We start from the raw sequence: 22522 nt of genomic DNA on the forward strand, positions 1-22522 counted from the left end.
CCTGGAAAGTGCTGAGATTCCTCAGCTTAGCACAATCAAGGACCCGTCAAGCCTTACTTTCTGCAGCTTGCACCAAGCAAACGACAGCCTTGTTAATTTAGCTCGTCTTCCAAGTATAAGATCACATTACGAGCCCCCACGTTTACCTATCACCGGTAAAATGGTACGGCACTCCCTCCCTGCCACAAAGCACTAGGCGCCTTACGACAGTGTGCGACCCCGCGCTTGACAGGAACGCCTAGTCCCGTGGGCCCTGACCGCTCCAGCCAATCGCACTGCTCCCGATCCATGACGTAAGCTGCTCTTGTGCATGCGCAGGGCGGGGAGACCTTGGCGAGGCGGCAGAGGAGCTTAGCGGAGGTGAAAGCATTGGCGGAGAGGAAAGTTGAGCGGTAAAATGCAGAGCTGGAGTCGTGTGTATTGCTCCTTGGCCAAGGTGAGGGCCGGCTGGGTGGGGTCGTGCGGAACCAGAGGCACAGAAGGGCCTGCTGACGGAGTCCGGACGCGGCCTAACTGGTGCGGCGAGAGAGGCCGGCGGTCGGGCCGGGACCACCCGCGGCCCCGCCCCTGAGCAGGCTCTGCCCGGGCCGCGACCGGAGCAAAGACCCGGGCGGCGGAGAGGCCCCGCCTGTTGTGTGACGGCCAGCAGTTACTCACTGTCTACTCCCAAGCCTGGGCCCTGGGCACACAGGCTTCTCCACGTTGGCAGAGGAAGTAGAAATAGCACTTGCCCCGTCTGGTCTGGCTTTTCATACGTTCTACCTTTTATCTCGAATCCTACTCTCAGCCCTAGAGTGGCAGTGGGCAGGTAACCTTGCGGCTGCTCCTTGAAACAGCCAGACGCAGTCAGCCCCGGCAGGTAACCCTAAGAATTCCTCAGAGGCCTCTTCATTGTTTGCAGCTTTAAGGTAGTGTCCATTGCCTTTCCTCCTAGAGGCTTGCAGCAGGTTATCTTTCGTTACGACAGCTCTCCCATTTCATCTCCGTGTCGAATACAGCCAGATTGTACGTATGTGGGATCGTAGCTGAGTACTGTGCTGATGGATACCTTAAAGATCATATGCTGATCAAACTTCTTTGTGTCTAGGATGAGTAATCTGTGTTCCTGAGAGTTAATGTAATATGCTAGGAGTTACATTTTTAGTTAGAGGGGGAGCAGGGATTAAAAGTCAGGACTGACGTTTGGTTGGTCTGCTCCACTTTGGCCTACCGTCCTGACCTCAGGTGCCTTGAGTTACCTTGGAGTAGAGAACATGACTGCATTAGTGTGGGTTTCATCACTGCCTCCCGTTTGCCTGCTGTGATAGGAGCTATTTGCTTTGTTTCTTTGTGCCTCCCTGTTCTTAGCGTAGGAGAGAGTAGACATCCATAGAGATTTTTATGGAGGTTGTGATGCAGTCTCTGAAACCTGAGTAGCTGTTGAATGTCAGTAACTGCGTTTTCCAAAGTGACATTGTCTAATTTCTGTTCCTAGTTAACTGTTCAGGAGCATCTTCATTGGTTGTACGTGGTAGTTTGAGTTAGGAACAGCAGTTACAAGTAGGATTGTAATAATACAGATTATTGGGTACTTAAGTTAGAACTCTAAGAACTTTAACTGTGACATTAAAATGATCCCTGGCGCCAGAAATGAGCCGTGCTTTCTGAAACTTTCTGAAAACTTCACGCCACTGAATAACACTTTTTGTTGGGCTATGACATAGTTTATTGAATATTCATAATGAAAAGATAGTGTGGTGAGCTGAGGTGGAGAGTTTAATTGTTATGAAAGAGGAGAAATTAATGTGTAATCTCTATGTGGCAATGGAAGATATATTAATAATAATAAGTGCTTGATAAAGTTTGCTCCATTTATTACATTTTCATGGACCTTCAGTAGTTCACTGTTTAGAATTCACATTTTACATCATATGAACAATTTTCTTTTCCAGAGAGGCCATTTCAATCGAATATCTCATGGCTTACAGGGAGTTTCTGCAGTTCCTCTGAGAACTTATGCTGATCAACCAAGTAAGTACATAGTAAAACAGTTTTTCCTCACATTATTTCATGGTTCCTTTGTGTTTAAATGTAAAAGTAAGTGGATATTAGAGTTACTGGTAATAAAATAGCGGGTCATAGAATTAGAGTAACTGGTAATAAAATAGTGGGTCATAGAATTCATTTGTTCATCTGTGTATTCACTTAAATGTTTATTGAGCACCTAGTGTCTCCAGGCAGTGAACAAGGCAAAGCCCTGTACTTTTGGAACTAATAGTCTGGTGACAAAAGACAATACTGAAGTAATAGGTAAATATTTTGGGTAGTGATTGAAAATTAAAGCGGGCAACGGAGAGGAACAAAGACTATTTTAGATAGGCTGTCAGGACTTTTCTAAGGAAATGATGTCTGAGTGAAGGGAGGGAGTGAGGTTATTTCAGGCAGACAGAAACAACTATGACAAGGGTGTGAGGTGAGAACTAGCTTGTGAGGTTTAAGGCATTGCAGAAAAGGCCGGTGTGGCTGGAGGATGTAAAATCAGAGAGGTAGGCGGGGATCAGTTCATGGTGGGAGGGTTTTAGAAGCCAGGTGAAGGAGTTTGGATTTTATTCCCAAGTGGTGGGAAAGCCAATGAAGGGTTTTGAGCAGGGGATGATTTTTGAATGTTTACATTGAAAAAGTTAGGGGCGCCTGGGTGGCTCAGTCAGTTAAGCGTCTGACTTCGGCTCAGGTCATGATCTCATGGCTTGTTAGTTCGAGCTCTATGTGGGGCTCTGTGCTGACAGCTCAGAGCCTGGAGCCTGCTTTGGATTCTGTCTGTCTCTGTCTGTCTCTCTCTCTCTCTCTCTCTCTGCCCCTTCCCTGCTCACACTCTGTCTCTATCTCTCAAAAATAAATAAACATCAAAAAAAAAAAAAGAAAGAAAAAGTTAATTCTGTCCACTGGGTGAGGTTAAGTGTGGTGTTTATTTGACATGGTTTAGAATGGTAAGATGACTTTTTGACATCCTGAGCGAAGATTTTGATGGGCTTGTCAGAAACATATTATAGGACTAGAAGGATATACCCTGAAAGGAAGCTATGAAAGCTATGGATTATGGATATTTTCCTCTTTTTTAAAAAATATTTTTGAAGCTTCTGTAAATGACACATATTTTGTTTTTCAGCTATTTAAAACAGGAAGTTAATAGGCTTGTTTTTTTTGTTTTTGGTTTTGGTTTTTTAATTTTTCTATGGTACCATCCAGTATGGTACCTGGTACAAAGTAAGTAACCAGCAACAACAACAGTAATAGTAACTGATTCACTGAGGGCTTACTGTGTCTCAAGCAGTCTTTAATCCTTGTTGCCATCTTGTAAGATATGTGTTTCCATTTTCCCCATTTTATAACTGGAGGAACTAAGTGAAAAGAGGTTCAGCTAAGAAATGACAGAATTGGGAAAATTCTTCTGACCCTAGAGCCTACATTTTTTTTTTAACCTTTTTAATGTTTGTTTATTTTTGAGAGAGAGCACGTGCAAGCGGGGGAAGAGCAGAAAAAGAGGGAGACAGAATCCGAAGCAGGCTCTAGGCTCTGTGCTGTGCAGCACAGAGCCTGACACGGAGCTCAAACCCACGAACCGTGAGATATGACCTGGGCCGAAGTGAGACGCTTAACCGACTGAGCCACTCAGGCGCTCCTAGGGCCTACGTTTTTAATTTCTGTTCTGTTTGGTCAGCTTCTGTTGAGTATTTGTTGATGAGAGCACCTGGAGGAGTTCACAATTTCTTATAATACAGTCCCTGTTACAACATCTGGAAGATGTTTGAATAACTGTATGAACCAAATTCATCAAGATTTGAAGAGTGATGTGTGTTATTGTGGTAGGACCTTCTGTTTCATGACAGGAGTAGACTCACAGCACTTAATCACTCATATTAGCTACATTCATTCCTCAGTTCAACAACTATGGGATATATACTATGTGCTAGTGACTGGGATGATGCAGTGAACAAGCCAGACAAGATGCAGCTTTTTAAAAAAATTTTTTTATTAAAAAAATTTTTTTAATGTTTATTTATTTATTTATTTAAAAAAATTTTTTTTTCAATGTTTTTTATTTATTTTTGGGACAGAGAGAGACAGAACATGAACGGGGGAGGGGCAGAGAGAGAGGGAGACACAGAATCGGAAACAGGCTCCAGGCTCCGAGCTGTCAGCACAGAGCCCGACACGGGGCTCGAACTCACGGACCGCGAGATCGTGACCTGGCTGAAGTCGGCCGCTTAACCGACTGCGCCACCCAGGCGCCCCTAATGTTTATTTATTTTTGAAAGAGATGGAGACAGAGCATGAATGGAGGAGGGGCAGAGAGAGAGGGAGACACAGAATCCGAAGCAGGCTCCAGGCTCTGAGCTGTCAGCACAGCCTGTCACAGGGCTCAAACTCACGAACCACGAGATCATGATCTTAGCCGAAGTTGGACGCTTAACCGACTGAGCCACCCAGGTGCCCCCAAGATGCAGCTTTTATAGAGTTTATAGTCCATTTGGGCAAGACAAGCATCCATCCAATAATTGTGATAAGCGGAGAGCCTGGATGGCTCAGTCAGTTAGGAGTCCGGCTTCAGCTCAGGTGTGAGGTCGGGCTCTGTGCTGACAGCTCGGAGCCTGAAGCCTGCTTTGGATTTTGTGTGTCTCCCTCTCTCTCTCTGCCCTCCCCTGTTTGCACTCTGTCTCTCTCTCTCTCAAAAATAAACAAACATTAAAAAAAAAAATTGTGGTAAAGACCCATAGGCTAAATATAAGGGAGCTATGAAATCTGTGTCCCGATGGAGAATGGTCACAGAATTCTAAGGAAACGATGTTGATATCTGAAAAGGGTTGGGGTGGGAGTGGGTATGGGAGGAGGTGTTCCAGGTAGAAGGAGCAGCATGTGGGCGTATTTTGATGTGAGAAGGAGCACAGTGCCTTTAAGGAGCTTGAAAAGGGCCAGTGTGGCTGAAGTGTGTTGAAGATTGAGAGTTGACCTCTGCAGATAATGAAAGACCCTAACTCTTTATTTTAACGACAGTTGGAAGTCATTGGGAGTGTTTTAAGCAGAGGCCTGATACGATTTGTTTTTTGTTGTTTTTTTTTTAAGTTTATTTTTGAGAGACAGCACAGACGCGCATGCCAACAGGGGAAGAGGGGAGAGGGAGAGAGAGAAACCCATGCTGTTAGTGCCAAGCTGATTCTGGGCTTGATCTCTTGAATCATGAGATCATAACCTGAGCCGAAATCAGACATTTAACCGACTGAGCCACCCAGTGCCCTGATATTTGTTTTTAAAGATCATTCTTGCTGCAGATTGGAGTTTTTATTGTAATGCTTTTTGCTTTTTCTCTCTTATTAGACTAGAAGAACCAGGGCTGTGTCATTATAGGTATCCAAAGACCTTAGAATAGTGTCTAATGCTCAATAAATGTTTGTTGAATGAAAAAGAAAAGACCAATGAAGAAGGAGAGAGTAATGTCTGGGTCGGGTTTTAGTGGGAGAGAACACTGGAGTAGCATTGGTGTTACGAAGATTGGAGGTTGTGAGATTGGGAGGTGGATCTGAGGAGGGAAGAAACATCCGTTGAGTGCCTTGTATGCACCTAGCATCATCCCAGGATGTTGACATGCATTGTTATCTTTGACCTCAAACCCTGGGATGTAGGTATTACTGTCACTATTATTCCTATGTTACATCAAAACCAGAGAGATTAAATATTTGCCCAAGAATTTACGAAGGGGTAGAGCTCATGTTTGAACACCAGTTTTTCTTTTCTCTTCTTTCTTTCTTTCTTTCTTTCTTTCTTTCTTTCTTTCTTTCTTTCTTTCTTTCTTTCTTTCTTTCTTTCAATTTCAAATCTTTTTTTCTTTTACTATATTTCTCCTTTATGGATTAGGGAGGTTGTAGGGTAATGATCAGAAAGTAAAGAATTCTTATAGATTTCAGGATTTTAGAGGCTGGGCAGTTTTGGGTGATGACAAGTATAGGATGTTACTATGAAAGGGTCACTAAAATAGACTGGAGATTAAGGCCGTTGATAATTTAAAAAGGACCCCTCTACCCCCCAAAACAAATAAACCTTGCCAACTGGCTCTTATACTCATTTAGTGAATTTGGTAATTAATAATTCCTGCCTTATGATATGTTTTTTCTTACCCCTTTTTTTATTTTTAAAAATAATCTTGATTTATGTATATTTTGAAACATGCGTGTTTTCCCTAACTGTAGTGTCAGGTTACTGAAGGTAGTGATTTCCTCTTGGGTAGGTGTTCATAAATACTTGTTGCTTTCGTTATGTTAATGAAGGAGCTTTTTGTCATTTTAGTTGGAGTTCCTGATTGCCCTGGAGATGATGGGGTCATCTGAGTGTTCTGCATGGCATTAGGACAGAAAGGTATAGGAGTGAGTGGAGGCTTATGAATGGAAGGAACCTGCTTTGAACCCTGGCTGCATCACTTACTAGTTGTGCAACCTTATGCAGGTTGTCTAGTCACTCTCAGCCTTAGTTTCTTCCTGTGAAATGGAGGTCTGATAATTGTGTCATAGAGACATAAGGAGGCTTAAATGAGATGACATGAAATACTCAGCTCACTGCCTGGCACAGAATAAATTACCAAAATGGTAGATGTTATTGCAAACTGACTCCTTAAAATACGTCTTGCACTTTGTTGATGATTATCATTTATTTGTAACTCAACACCTGTATTTCAGTGGTAGCCTTGATGACACGGTGTACTTATTTTCCTCACAGTGATATAGTAAGTAACATTCGTAGAACACTTTTTCCTGCTTTTTCTCCTTCAGTTCATTTCATGGCATTAACTGCCATGTCTGTTGAAGTCCATCACACCTAATTGTATCCCAGTATTTTTTAAAGCATCAGCCTGATATCTTTCTCCTGATATTTCACTGCCACCTAAAATGCAGATTGCTATGTAGCTGTCTTCTGCCGTACTTCTAACTTAGTCATCTTTCTCCCATGATACTGATTTGTGTGTTCTGTTTGGTTTTTCTTTTTCACTCTTAAAGGCTAGAGCTAATTTTGTAAAATTAACCATCAAGTGTTCCTTAGTGTGTTTCATTTAATTATTTGTCTGTATCCTGGTTTTTAAAAGTGTATGTGGGAATCAAATTGAGAAATGCTTTTGGACAAGGAGGTGGTGAGTCAGAATTGTGTGTTGTAAACTCTTCACCTGCGTGCAGCCTTTGTATAGGTGAGAGCCAACTGGTTTGTCTTTGCAACCTTTCGTTATGAAAAATCACAAATGTTCGGAAAAGTTGTAAGAATTTTCCAGTGAACATTCATAGATACTTCTACTAACATTTTACTATACTTAAACTGTCATGTATCTGTTCATCCATTTAGCCACCCATCAGTCCACCTTACTTTTTTGACACATTTAAAAGTAAATCGCAGACATCCCCTAAATACTGGCTTGTTTTTGAAGGTTTGTTACTGGATCACACCCTCCTATAGTCTCAGCTGACTGATCTTCAGAGAATTTTCCTTTTTCCCTTCTTTTTTGTTCTCCCTAGGACTTTAGTGGTGTTCTGATGGAACGGTACATCTAATATCTTCAGTGAGGGGTGATTGGTTTTGGTATTTTGTATAGTTAAAAAAAAATCTAAGAGCACGATGGGAAATGAAACTAAAATTTTTGGCTATTTTGTGTTTAAATTTATTTAATTAACATATACTTTAATCAGAAAAGATGTTAAAAATTCAGCAAAGAAACCTGTTTTTTGTAGCTTGTGTTTCATTACTGTGAATTAAAAATTAGAATCCAAATTAAAGAATATTGTTTAGGCCATCATTTGGTTCAAAACTTGAAAATAGATATACGCTTTATTATGTACTTAATTCTGAACATGAATCAGGGAACCAGACAGCGTAGCCAAAGAGCACAAGTGGATCGATGAAACTTGAAACGATCCTTTTTTCATGTATTGGACTAGCTATATATTTTTTTCATGTACTGAGTAATCCTAATTATCATTTGATATAACCAAGGAGAATCAGTACTTTTATTTATTCAGTAGGAAGGATTCTTAGGTTTTGTGGGTTGGATAACTTCTTAGTTCTCTTTCAACACAGGGGTTCTGTGTTTCTTTTCAGTCCTGCAGAAGTTTTTTGATGATACTAGCACTGCCATCCCTTGGAGGGGTGGGTGTTTTCTTGAGGAGGGATGATCAGAAATTAAAACTGCCATCTTCAGAGGTCAGAATATAGCTACTATATAGCAAATATTTATTATGTACGCTCCAAGTATTGTGCTAAGCTATTTACATATTTTGTATCATGCCCCTATGAAGTAGGTTTTTTTGTAGCCTTTATTTTGCAGTTAGAGAAACTGAAGGTGAAGTGAAACAGGTTAAATTACTCTCCTAAGGTTAGATGTCTAATAATTATAAAGCTTGATTATTGCTCTTAGGATTTTCGTTTATGATAGTTGAAATTGAGGAATAGAATACCGTTGAATAATGGGATGACCATTGGAAATAGAGACAAAAAGCTTACATTTTGTCTCTGCCAGTCACTTGCTATATGACCTTGGGCAAGTTAACTGACCTCTCTGAACCTAGTGTTTCTTATCTGTGAAATGTCAGTTATATGCCAGCCTTACCGTCTTCATAAGAAGTTCGAGAATCAAACAGGATAATAGATGTGAAAATGTGTTATAAACTGCTAAATGCTTGGGGTTGTAAGGATAGTAGAGGCGGAGGAGAAGGGAGACTGTCTCCTAACTCTTTCAAGCCAGTGTATTTTTATTTGAAGTTGGCTTGAGAACAGTGGGAATAATTGGACTTCTTTTCCATTTGCATTATAATTATTATATTACTAAGGCTGCTGATAAAAGTTAATTTCCTTTTCTATCTTCATATGGTAAATGTCCAGAGTGGTTCACTTAATGTTCTGGTTAGCCTGTTATTATAAACTATATGAAATTTATCAGCATTCAAATAAAGTCCAAAACGTGTTTGCCATCTATTACAGGGAAGCTGGTTTTTCTCCCTGTATCTCAAGTACAGTACCTGGAATCATATCATTCTTAAATTTATTGACAGCTCTAAGGATGTACAAAATTTAATCCTAACATTAGTCATTTAAGGTAGTGTTATTTCTTTTATGACAGAAAAATTAAGTCACTTGGTTACACAGCTAATAAATGTTAGAGCTGAGATTTGAAGACAAGTATGTCAGATTCCAAAGTTCTCTCCCTCATGCAGATGTGTCTTCTAGTGTCACTAAAAGCCTGTCTTGTTGTTATTAAGTAAAACGGTGTGGAATTTAGCAAGGTCAGTGGATACAGTGGATATAGAACTCTGTTGTATTTCCATATGTCATAATGAACAAATAGAATATGAAATTTAAAAATGCCAGTTTTAGTTAGCATCAAAGAATGTTAAGTACCTAGGAATAAAATAGTACTGGGTAGAAAATTCTGGTTCCTTGTACTTTCTTGGAGGTTTAAAGTATCAGATTTTTTGTTTGTTTTTTTAATGTACTATTTTTGGTCCATATTAAGCAATTTACTGTTTATATCAATTTGCTTTTATTGTAGTTGATGCTGATGTAACAGTGATAGGATCTGGTCCCGGAGGATATGTTGCCGCTATTAAAGCTGCCCAGTTGGGCTTCAAGGTAAAGTTTAGACTAAACGAGGTGTTGATTTATTTTTATTTGGAAGGACTTGATCATATTCACAAAATACTTTGCACCTAAATAACAGTGGTAAATAATGTCTTTATAAGTTCTATTCAGGCCTGAGACGAGTGAAGAGTGTTATTCAGTTGTGATAGTCTCATGAAATAGCAGAGTCCATTATTCCCAACTCCCCACACTGCTTCGCACGTTTGGCTACTAACTTCACTTTGGAAGCAACAGTAATAGAACTAAAAGTATGTGTTTGGTAATGTTAAACAAAAATGTCTTAGAATAATTCACATTTGGGTTAGCCTGCATTTAGTATTACTCAGATGATAAATTTTAAAGGACTCTATTTCATTCTCACAAATGCAAACTTATTTTGTACAAGAATTAGGACAGATACATGGGAATTTTAGTGAACTGAAACTCTGCAGGTTATGTGCCGTTAAATAATATTTTCTTTGGTTGTAGACAGTCTGCGTTGAGAAAAATGAAACGCTTGGTGGAACGTGCTTGAATGTCGGTTGTATCCCTTCTAAGGTGAACGTGTGTTTCATACAGTGCAAAGGCTTCTGTCATTAGCCACCAGCTAGAAGGATATGTTAAGACTAGAATATTAGACTAATACAGTTACTAAAAAATAAACAACCCAAGGTTGATAAAAAACATGTTATCCTTGGTAAAGCTTAAGCAGTGCTTTCAGCGGTTTGCCATACATTCCTGAAATTGCTTCTTTGTTTTGGAATCCTTAGCCTTTCCATTCAAACAGACTCTTATGTTCCATTTTTCTCTTTAGTTCTCCTTTACCAACGAAACAGATCATAGGCAGTAAATTCTTTTAGGTGCTTTTGGATGTAGACAGGACTGCCCTTTTCACCTGCCCCCTGAAGAGGGTACCTATTCCTTTGCTTTTAAAGAAAGTAAAGGTGTTTTGTTTTTCAGTCCTGCTGTTGAACATTGTTTCATTATTTGACTTAGATTAATTACATAAGAACAGAAACTGAATTGTTGTAGTCCTTTGTACTATTGCATGCAGGGGATGTCATTTCTTAAGTGCTTTTTTATCATATATAGTCTTATTAACATTTCATCATTTTGTCTATTTAGGCTTTATTAAATAACTCTCATTATTACCATATGGCCCACGGAAAAGATTTTGCATCTAGGGGAATTGAAAGTAAGTATACCTTTCATATTTAGCAATATTACCAGCCATACTTGACTCTTCCAGTTAAAGACTTCTGTATGTCTAATGAGTAATACTTGTTTCATTGAGGAAAGAGTAAAAAAAGATATTAAAAATAGAGATTTACTTAAGGCTTAAATCCAGATTTCTATTATGACATCTTCTGTTCCTTTGACAACTTTTGTGTGAAGTCTGCTGTGTGTGTGTGTGTGTGTATGTGTATGAAGAGTCAGTTTCAATTTCCCTGAAACCTGGAGATCTCGAGGTGGGGAGTTGGCACTGGATTCCTGAGTGCTCTAGGCAGGGAAGGAAGGAAGGAAGGAAGGAAGGAAGGAAGGAAGGATGGACAGACTGCTTAGGTTGTTGGTAGTGTGGCAAGAACAAAGGAGAGAATGGGGAATGTAACCCAGTGTAAAAGGAGGGCATTTCATTTTAATTTGGTAAATCTTGTCTCCCACCATTCTTTTTGGGCTGTTTTCATTTCATCCTTTTTCACCAATTGTTGACAGATTCATCCAGAAGGGTAGTCTGTTCTAGAAAGAGCTTAAACATACCAGTGGGTATGGAGGGAGGGGTAATCATTTTTCTTTCGTTTGTTGTAGTAGTTTCTGAAAGAATGGGCTGTAGTAGGCAATCCAGTGGATATAGAGGTGATATGTACACATTAAAGCAAACATATCAAAGTAGATGAAAGGTAGAATCAAAACCCACTTTCCTGACTTAGGAAAGAAGAAACAGGGTTTAGTCAAGAGACTTGCATCGTAGACCAAGCTTCCTCTTCTAGTTCTATGACCTACATAAATCAGATCTCTCAGGGTCTCTGTTTCCTCATCTCTGAGATATGGGTTGATTGCATGTGCAGATTGCTAAGATCTCCCTCTTTTGAAGTTCTGTTGAGTTGAGCTGCTTTGTTATGTTGTTGCTTCAGAGTTAGGAGTTAAATGAGGGATTTTTTTTTTTTAAGTTTATTTATTTTGAGAGAGAGAGTACACGCAAGTGGTAGAGAATCAGAGACAGAAAGAGGGAGAGAGAGCATTGCAAGCAGTCTCTGCAGTGTGGAGCCTGATGCGGGGCTCGAACCCACAAACCATGAGATCATGACCTGAGCTGAAGTCGGACGCTTAACCAACTGAGCAACCCAGGCGACCCAAATGAGGGATTAAATCCAGTTGATTAAACTCTTTTATGTTAAGTTTCTATATTTAAAGTTTTCAGATGAGTATTTTTGTTTTTGTTTTGTGAAGTTGTTCCTATTTAAAATTTCAGCTGATGTTTTACTTTGCCATCTCTATTTAATTCTATCCAGATTTATAATCATCATCATGTGTTCGGAGAATGAGTATGTTGCCACGTGGGATGTAATGTGTATTTTGGACTGCATTTTTCCCAAAGGTGGACTTTTTACTGTGTTTGATAAGTTTTATTGACCGTGATGTGTTGCTGTTGGCCTGTTTGCGAGCTACAATTATTATAGCAGTTACTACATGAGAAGTTTTAACACTGCCTTTTTTACAGTTCTGTAAGCATTAAGCTGAAATTTTCCAGACCTGATTAGTGAAAAATATCACGTTGCGTCAAGAATTTAGCTAAGGACTAAAGATTTATTTAACAAATTACAGTGTCTGAAGTTCGCTTGAATTTAGAGAAGATGATGGAGCAGAAGAGTACAGCGGTAAAAGCTTTAACTGGTGGAATTGCCCACTTATTCAAACAGAATAAGGTCAGTGTTTTAATGTTCAGATGCCTACTTTGTCTTATGTTCATATGAAACATTCTGCTGATAGAGTGATGCCCTTAGAACTTAATGCTTGGGGGTATTATATATTTTTTGATATTTATTTTTGAGAGAGAGTGAGAGACAGAGTATGAGTGGGGGAGGGGCAGAGGGAGAAGGGGGACACGGAACCTGAAGCAGGCTCCAGGCTCTGAGCTGTCAGCACAGAGCCTGACACGGGGCTTGAACCCACAAACCATGAGATCATGACCTGAACAGAAGTTGGCTATTTAACTGACTGAGCCACACAGGCACCCCTATCTCTTTTTTTTCCTGCTGGGGATATTAATTTAAAACTGTGTGCTAACCTGAAATAGATTCCCTGACGTATATAACAAGTTTTTTGCTCCTCTACGCGTAACCTTATTAAGTAAGGAAGTATTTTGTACTGGGTGTATTATTTAATAGAGTGCTTTTATTTTCCTCCCCATTAATCATGTTTTTTTATTTTTATTTAAAAAAATTTTTTTTAATGTTTATTTTTGAGAGAGACAGAGACAGAGTGTGAGCAGGGCAGGGGCAGAGAGAAAGGGAGACAGAAACCAGAGCAGGCTCCAGGCTCTCTGAGTAAGCTGTCAGCACAAAGCCTGATGTGGAGCTCGAACTCACAAACTGTGAGATCATGACCTGAGCCGAAGTTGGATCCTCAACCAACTGAGGCACCCAGGCGCCCCATGTTTTTTTCATTGCAAACATCATTTTAAACTTTGTGAATGTATAAATATTATTTTATTAAAGGTTGTTCACGTAAATGGATATGGAAAGATAACGGGCAAAAATCAGGTCACTGCTATGAAAGCCGATGGCAGCACTCAAGTTATTGATACAAAGAACATTCTTATAGCTACAGGGTCAGAAGTTACTCCTTTTCCTGGAATCACGGTATGCTTTTTACAACTGTTATAACCTTCCTTCAGGAAGACCTTTTATAAACTACTTTATTCATGCTATTTATGCACTTTGAATGAAAAATTTCTAACTGAAATACCGTATGTTGACACTCAGCTTTGGGAAGCTATCTCTATTTTGCAGTGATTTTGACCAGAAATAGAACATTTCATATTAAGATAGACTTGGGTTCATTTTGTAGTTAAAATGGACCATTTTGTTTTGAAATATTGAATGATGAAATTTCAAGTGAACATTTTTAATGGGATTTGTTAAAATGGACTGTAAGGGATGGGGGAGAGGTTTGGAAAGTGGGTGATGGGCACTGAGGAGGGCACTAGTTGGGATGAGCACTGGATGTTGTATGGAAGCCAGTCTGACAATAAATTATATTAAAAAGAATTGAATGTAAGGATAGAAGTCATAGATACCTCAGAACAGATGAATGTCTTAGTATTTTTTGTGAGCTCATTTATAAGGCAGTAGGTTTTTCCAAATCATTTTGATTGTATATATTTTGTTATAGATTGATGAAGATACAATAGTGTCGTCTACAGGTGCTTTATCTTTAAAAAAAGTTCCAGAAAAGATGGTTGTCATTGGTGCAGGAGTAATAGGTGTAGAATTGGTAAGTAATGCCTTTTCTTCTCTTACTGCCTTCATGGAGTTGGAAGGAACTTAATGGTCTCCTGTTTGATTCTTTTTACAACATTGTAGGCAGATCAACATTGAGTTTTGCTTAAACACTTCTAGTATTACTAGAATTACTAATTTTTAAGACAACCAATTTATATAATCGTTAGTCATTAGAACATTCTCTTTTATTTTGAAATCTGCTTCCCTGTATCTTCTACCCTTTCTGTTTCCTAGGATGGATGTTTAAAAAATCTGACAGCTCTTCAGTCCTTCAGAAGACAGTTCTCATCTTGAGCAAATTAGCTTTCAGATATGACTTCTGTGGTCTGGCTCTTCCCTCTCCATCCTTATCTTGATCCCTCTTAAGTTTTGTCAGACTGCTTGCAATTCTCCTGAGAACCTTGCTGTTTCATGCTTTTCTGCCTTCCTCGTTCTCCCTTCCTGTCCATCTGGTGACTTTTCTGTATTACCAGCAACCTCTTCTCTCCATTTTCAGGTATCCTTTCCCAGGGCTGCTGGATCTTGATAGCACAAAGAACTGCTTCACTTGTGAAATCACAAATTCAGACGTTGTGTTCTCTAACCATAACCTTCTTTCCTCTCTTACTCAGGTTTTCTCAGCACACAGGTGGTTTATCAGGTGCTCTAGTCCTTGGGTCCCTCTGTGTCTTTGCTCTCTGCACGTCCTGTCTTGACTGCTTTCCTGATCCACTTAGATTCCATAGTCCATCGCCTTAGCCACTCTTCTTGAGTCCCTTGCCTCCTTGTTCCCTCATCCCTGCTGGCAGAGCTCTAGTCCTGAGGAAATTCAGCTGTCTGCTCTTTGTTTTTTTAAATTGTAGTCGACCTACAGTGTGACGTTAGTTTCAGGTGTACAACCTAGTGACTCCTCAGTTCTGTATATCATGCTGTGCTCACCACAGATGCAGCCCCACCTCACACCATAAGACTCTATGACAGTACTGTTGTTACTTCCTGTGCTGTACCGTTTATCCCCAGGACTTACTCATTCTGTAACTGGAAGCCTGTACCTCCCACTCTGTCACTTTTTGCCCATTCTGCCACTCCCCTCCGCTCCCTTCTGGCAACCACCAGTTCTCTGTATTTATGGGTCTTTTTCTGTGTTGTTTGTTTTGTTGTGTTTAGTTCTTTTTTTTGTTTTGTTTTGATTCCACATACAAGTGAAATCATATGGTATTTGCAATATGCTATGAAAAATGTTGCTAAAGCTTATGTCTGATAGATTGCTACCTGTTTTCTGCTAGGAATTTTATAGTTTCAGGTCTTACATTAGGTCTTTAATCCATTTTGAGTTTATTTTTGTGTATGGTATAGAAAAGTGGTCCAGTTTCATTCTTTGACATGTGACTGTTCAGTTTTCCTGACACCATTTATTAAAGAGACTGTCTTTTCCCTATTGCATAAGTTTTCTTTCTTTATTATAGACCATATAAACATAGGTTTATTTCTGGGCTTCCTAGTTTGTTCATTGGTCTGTGTGTCTCTCTTGTGCCATTAATACACTTTTTCGATTATTGTATTTTTGTAGTATATCTTGAAATCTGGGATTGTGTTACTTCCAGCTTTGTTTTTATTTCTCAAGATTGCTTTGGCTGTTATGGGTCTTTTGTGGTTCCGTACAAATTTTAAGATTATTTGTTTTAGTTCTGTGAAAATTACTTCTGGTATTTTGGTAGGATCGCATTGAGCCTTTGGATTGCTTTGGAGAGTATGGACATTTTAACAATCTTAATTCTTCCAGTCTGAGCATGGTATGTCTTTCATCAGTGTTTGAAAGTTTTCAGAGTATATGTCTTTCACCTGCTCAGTTAAGTTTATTCCTAGGTATTTCATTCTTTTTGGTGCAATTGTAAATGCAATTATTTTCTTAATTTCTTTCTGCCACTTAGTTATTAGTGTATAGAAGTGTAACCAATTTGTATATGTTGGTTTTGTATATGCTGCATCTTCGCTGAATCCATTTTTTCTGATGGTTTTTGGGTGGAGTCTTGAGGGTTTTCTGTGTATAGTGTTCTGTCATCCTCAGATGTGAGTTTTACTTCTTTCTTACCAGTTTGGATGCCTTTTATTTCTTGTCTGGTTGCTGTGGCTGGGGTGAAGGTGGTGGGAGTGGCCATCTTGTCGTGTTCCTGATCTTAGTGGAAAAGCTCTCAGGTTTTTACTGTTGAGTATGATGTTATCTGTGGATTTGTCATATGTGGCCTTCATCACGTTGAGGTATTGTCCTTCTGAACTTACTTTGTTAAGAGTTTTTATCGTGTTGAATTTTGGCCGAATTTTTTTCTGCATCTGTTGAGATGATCATACCAATTTTCATCCTTCATTCATTTTGTTAATGTGGCGTGTCACATTGATTGATTGGAGGATACTGAACCGTCTCCAGAATAGATCTAACTTCATCATGATGAATCCTTTTTTTTTGTTTTTAATTTTTATTATTTTTATTTTTTTTCATGTTTATTTTTTGAGAGAGAGCACAAGTTGGGGGGGAGAGAGAGAGGGGGGCTTAGGGGAGACACAGAATCTGAAGCAGGCTCCAGGCTCTGAGCTGTCAGCACAGAGCCTAACTCGGGGCTCGAACTCACGGACCGTGAGATCATACCTGAGCTGAAGTCGGATGCTTAACCAACTGAGCCACCCAGGTGCCCCTGATTTTAATCTTCAATTTGGTGAGACCTTTTTGGTGGCATATCCTGGAGAATGTTCCATGTGCACTTGAAAAGAAGGTGTTTTCTGTTGCTTTTGGATGGAATGTTGTGAATGTTCTGTTAGGTCCATCTAGTCTGATGTCTTGTTCAAAGACACGGTTTCCTTATTGACTTTCTGCTTGATTTTCTCCATTGATGCAAGTTGGGTGTCCCCTGCTGTTACTGTGTTACGTCATTTCCTCTGTGTATGTCTGTTTTTATGTTCATCCATTTAGGTGCTCCAATATTGGTTGCATAGATACTTAAAATTGTTACGTTCTCTTGTTGGATTGATCCCTTTGTCATTATGCAGTGCCCTTGTCTCTTGTTACAGTCTTTATATTTTATTTATTTTTAATTTTTTTTTTTTATTTTAAAGTATGTTTTGTATAATGTAAGTATTGATACCCTGGCTTTTTTTGGATACCATTTGCATGGAATATCTTTTTCCATCCCTTCCCTTTTGGTCTGTATTTTCTGAAGCAAGTCTCTTGTAGGCAGCATATAGATGGATCTTGTTTTTTTATCCGTTCCATCAGCCATGTCTTTTGATTGGAGCATTTATTTACATTTAAAGTAATTATTGATAGGTATGTACTTAGTGCCTTTTGTTACTTGTTTCCTCATTGTTTTTGTAGTTCTCTTGCTCTTTTTCCTTGTGATTGAGGACTTTCTTTGGTGTTATGCTTGGCTTTCTCTCTCAATTTTTGTGTGTCTATTACAGGTTTTTGCTTTGTGGTTACCATGAGGTTCATAGATAACATCCTAAGTATATAGGATTCTAAGTAACATAATGATACTTATAATGATACTGTCTAACTTATAATGATACTATATAACATAATAAGTATATAGCAGCCTGTATTAAGTTGATGGTCACTTAAGTTTGAGCACCTTCTAAAAGGACTGTATTTTTACTGCCCACTTCTATGTTTTATGTGTATGTTGTTATATTTTACATTTTCTAATTGAGTTCCCTTAACTAATATTTTATTTATAAATGTGCTGCTTTTTAGTCTTTTAACTTTCTTTGTAAGTGATTGAACTACTACCTCTACTATGTTTGTTTTTATGAGTGAAATTTTTTTGGGTCATGCTTTCTTCTCGGTACGGTCTTTTTGCTTAAAGAAGTCCTTTTACCATTTCTTGTAAGGCCGGTTCATTGGTGATGAACTGCTTTAACTTTTGTTTGTCTGGGAAACTCTTTGTCTTGCCTTTAGTTCCAAATGGCGACCTTGCTGGGTAGAGTATACTTGGTTGTAGGTTTCGTCTTTTTAGCACTTTGAATATATCCAGCCATTCCCTTCTGACCTACAGGGTTTCTTCTGATCAATTAGCTGATAGCCTCATGGGGGTTTCCCTGCTGTGTAACTAGTTGCTTTTCTGTTGCTGCTTTTAAGGTTCTCTCTTTATCTTTAATTTCTGACATTTTAATGATTATGTGTCTTAGTGTGGACTTCTTTGGGTTCATTTTTGTTTAGGGCTCTCTTGCTTCCTGGACATGGATGTCTGTTTAGAGAAATTTTCAGCTATTATTTCTTCAAATAAGTTTTCTGCCCTTTGCTCTTTCTTCTCCCAGACCCCTATAATGTAAATTTTTTTCCGCTTGATGTTGTCCCAGGGGTCCTTTAACCTGTCATTTATTTTTTTGCTGTTCAGCTTCGGTGCTTTCTACTATCTGGTCTTCCAGATCACTGAACTGGTCTCCTGCATCCTCTAATCTGCCATTGATTCCCTTTAGTGTATTTTTCACTTCAGTTAATGTGTTCTTCAACTCTGATTGGTTCTTTTTCATATTTTCTATCACTTTGTTGAGGTCCTTACTGAGTTCATCCACTCTTCTTTGTAGTCCTGTGGGCGCCTTTATGGCCATTACTTTGAACTCTTTATCACGTAGATTGCTTGTCTGTTTTCTTTAGTTTGTTTTCTGCTGTTTCCTTTTGTTCTTTTGATTGGAGCATATTCCTCTGTTTCCTCATTTTATCTGACTTCCTGTGTTTGTGTGAATTAGGTGAAAGGGCTACCTCTCCCATTCTTGAAGGAGTGGCCTTGTATAGGAATTTCCCCTGTGTAGACTCCATGTTCCTGATGGCTTTGGCTTTCTGGCTGGAGCTGGAGCGGGCACAGGCTGGGGCATCTTGGGCTGTTTTGTGCCAGGGCCACCCTAATAGGACAGCTGGAGCTGAATCAGATGTGGTCTGGCAGGTCCTGGGGTTCTCTGTGTTGGGCTACCCTGGTGGGATGGCTGGAGCTGGGGTGGGTGCCAGCTGCAGCACTCCACAGGGGGCTCCCTGGCCGGATCGGTGAGAATGCCTGGGGTGCTTTGCACCCAAGTTGCCTTGGCAGGACAGCTGGAGATGGAGTTGTAGTGGGCACAGGCTGGGGGGTTTCTTGTGTTGTGCTGGGGCAGCCCTAGTTGGACAGCTGGAGCTATGGTAGGTGTGGGCCAGGAGCCCAGGGCCACTGAGTCAGCAGTCCGTTTAGAACGCCTGGACCCTGCTCCTGTCTGCACTACCAAGGTGAAGGGAGAGCGTAAACAGTGGTGCCTCTTAGCGTCTCCATCTCTGGGGGGCTTTCCAGCAGTCCCCACCGTCTGGCCCATGCTGTATGGTTAGTAAATGAGTTTTCTCCACTTCTAGAGTCTTTCTGCTCTTTAAAAGATTGTTGTGTTTTTTGTTGTGACCCTGGGTGGGTGAATTTGCACTTGGCTCCTCAGTCCTGTCTCTCCCTGCTGCAGTTTTAATGTTGGGGTCAGTTTCCTGTCATTACCGTGTCTCAGGCTCTCCTCTTGTCCTCTGTGTGGTCCTTCTACCCTTTGTTGTACGGAAGCTGTTCAGTCTATTCTCAGCTCTTCAGGAGGGATTGCCGTATGTGCAGGTATGGATTTCTTGTGTCTGTGGGAGGTAAATTCAAGGTCTTCCTGTGCTGCCATCTTGGACGTTTCAGGACTTTTATATCTAAGTGCCAACTAGCACCTCTACTTGTAGGTCCCACAGACACTCATTTCAGTACGTTTATAACTTAACTCTTCCCTCCCCCTTTTCCCTCTTTTCACCCTCCAAAAAACCAAACAAAACCCGTTTCTTTGTTAGTATTTCTCATCTTAGTGAGTCATACCACCGCACATCTAGTGGCTTGAGCAGGAAGTTTGGGAATGACACGACTTCTCTGATGCCATCGTGCCTCATACCGAGTCACTGGGTCCTAATGTGATACTGTGAGACCTAGATGTCATGGATGTAGCCGCCTTTTCACACATCTGCTTATCCTTGTTCAGGCCAGTGTCGTTTCTAATCTAATCTCCCATAGGGGCTGAAGTCCTTTATAACGCAAATGTAATCCTGTCCCTTCCCTGCTAAAAATCCTTCACTAACTATAGTCATTAGGATAAATCCAAAATCTTTACTGTTATTGAAAGGCTAGCATGATGTGGCACTGGCTCACGTCTCTAGCCTCATTTCTGGGCACTCTGTCTCTCAAACTACGTTCCATGTAGAGCGAAATACCAGTTTCTGAACCAGCTGCACTCTGTTTTATCTGTAGGCCTTCTGTTCAGAACATGTATTCCTTCTCCTGGTCCCTGCACTCTCAGAGCCTTCCTCCACTGCCCTACATGCCCTTAAGTGCTCTCACTGAGTGTTCCCTTGCACCCTGTGCTTGTTACAGAATTGATCTCAGTTCACTGATACTACTGGTTCACTTGTGTCTCTTTGTTAAGTCATAAACTGCATGAAGGCGGAGGTTGTGGCTGCACTTCTGTGCATCTTCACGCAGCACAGTGGCTGGTATGAAATAAGTCGTCATATGTTAGCTTTTATTATTGCTGAGTAAACATTTGCTAATATAATAAATACTTTTCAAAAGTCACCTTACAAGTTACTTTTTTAGCGAAGACTTCCTTTTTTCTGAGAAAGTGCAAGTCTTTCTGTCTTTGAGTCTTAGTATGGTATGTCTGCGTTTGTATCGCCTACTAATTGACAGTATATTGCATTTATTTGTTTATGTCTGTCTTTACTACGAGACTGTAAGCTCCTTGAAGGCAAAGACTGAGTGTCATTCATATTTGAATCTCTGTTGCTTTCCTTAATGCTTTTTACCTAGGTCTTGTAGGTACCGGATCCATTATTTTGTTGTCATCCTTCTGATCCACTCTGGTCTGTCAGGGTCACTTGTAAATGGTGTTTAGAACTAAGCATAATAGGGGCATCTGTGTGGTTCAGTTGGTTAACCGTCTGTCCAACTCTTTATTTCAGCTCCGGTCATGATCTCACATGGGATCAAGCCCCATGTTGGGCTCTGCACTGAGAGTGGAGTCTGCTTGGGATTCTCTCTGTCCATCTTTCTCTATCAAAATAAACTTAAAAAAAAATCAAAACTAAGCATTATATTCTGGATATGGAGAAAACTTCTTTTGATATGTACTTTTAATGTAATGTACTTCTTTTCTTCGTCCTTTAAGATTGGTTGAGTTATTTTTCTTTTTTAAAGACTATCGAGTTTGTAGTTAGTTGAAAACTTCACATCTTTTGCTTGAGGAATTCTGATTTTTTAAACCAAAATAAATAAATAAACCTCAATAAAGGATTATGAACCTTTATCTTTGCTTTAATGTTCACTTGTACCCTTATTCCAGTCCTTTCCTCTTTCTTGATTCTTGCATCCTTACACTTACCTGCTTTTTCTTGCCATGGGTAAATAGATCTGGGAAGACTGTTGACTGAGGCATGCGGTCTATCATCTGATTTGTCTAAATTGGTTAATGAATCCATCTCTGGTGTCATTCATGTCAGTATGAAGTATAGAGAGCCATCTGACGGTACACTTTTTAAGCTGCTTATAAAGGTATTTGAATCTCCATTGATCTGTCACATCTATAGGATATGAGATTTTTTTTTTCTTTTTTGACAACTTTGCTGATGATGAAAATATCCTGCATTATTATCCACTCCAGAAAAGCCTTCAGAAAAATGTTGACATGACCTGTTTGGAACACTTGGGGTAGTATCTAATGATTTTCAAACCAGCTGTTGAATAATGTCTTCTAGTATTTAGTGGGGATTGACCTCTGAAATAAATTTCAGAATCTATTTTCCAGAATATTTTCTTTTCACTTTGCAAAATTTTAGGCAATGTATTGCCTGTCTGGCACCCTTTGTGACATTTCCCTTATGCCGATTAAGTTCCCAGAGTTTACTGACAGTGTCTCTGTTATCACATTATGATCTGATTTGACTGGAGAGTTAACTTAAAAAAATTGACTAGTTTCTTAGTATTTCCTCTATTCACTCCACTTTGAAAATTGTTCTCATGGGTGGATAAAACGAGCAAGAAGAAAATAATATAGATTTACTTTCTTTTGTTGCTAAGTATAATAATATCTGAAGCAATGCTTCTGTCTTTCATTTCAGTACTTTGGGGTATTTTTACAAGTCTTGGGTCTTTTCAAACATCTTCATGTTTTAGGTGTCACTATATTGAATGTTTTCACAGATGTCTTTTTTTTCTAATTTAAACTTATTAGAAGTAACTTACTGTGTAGTCTTATTTACCTTTTTATCATAAAGATTACTCACGTGACTATATATGTTTTACTATATACGTATAGTATATAGACTTTTACATATGTCTATATGTATATAATATGTAGACTATATTACCTTTTCCCGTTCCAGTTTAGTATAAAGTTTT

The 22522-nt window shown here is 39.5% G+C and overlaps 1 protein-coding gene across 1 annotated transcript in view; it reads left to right on the forward strand.

Annotated features, from left to right (window-relative positions):
* Positions 1 to 300: 300 nt before the first annotated feature.
* DLD (dihydrolipoamide dehydrogenase) overlaps positions 301 to 22522 on the forward strand; it is a 35077-nt gene continuing 12855 nt past the window's right edge. Inside the window, exons 1-8 of the mRNA XM_058725391.1 lie at positions 301 to 436; positions 1932 to 2010; positions 9557 to 9636; positions 10114 to 10182; positions 10750 to 10819; positions 12448 to 12548; positions 13341 to 13484; positions 14017 to 14118. Of these exons, the coding sequence (XP_058581374.1) occupies positions 398 to 436; positions 1932 to 2010; positions 9557 to 9636; positions 10114 to 10182; positions 10750 to 10819; positions 12448 to 12548; positions 13341 to 13484; positions 14017 to 14118 (684 nt within the window). The 5' untranslated portion in view covers positions 301 to 397. The remainder of the gene's footprint in view (positions 437 to 1931; positions 2011 to 9556; positions 9637 to 10113; positions 10183 to 10749; positions 10820 to 12447; positions 12549 to 13340; positions 13485 to 14016; positions 14119 to 22522) is intronic.

This window comes from Neofelis nebulosa, chromosome 4 (assembly GCF_028018385.1).
Source record: "Neofelis nebulosa isolate mNeoNeb1 chromosome 4, mNeoNeb1.pri, whole genome shotgun sequence".
NCBI classification, from domain to species: domain Eukaryota; kingdom Metazoa; phylum Chordata; class Mammalia; order Carnivora; family Felidae; genus Neofelis; species Neofelis nebulosa.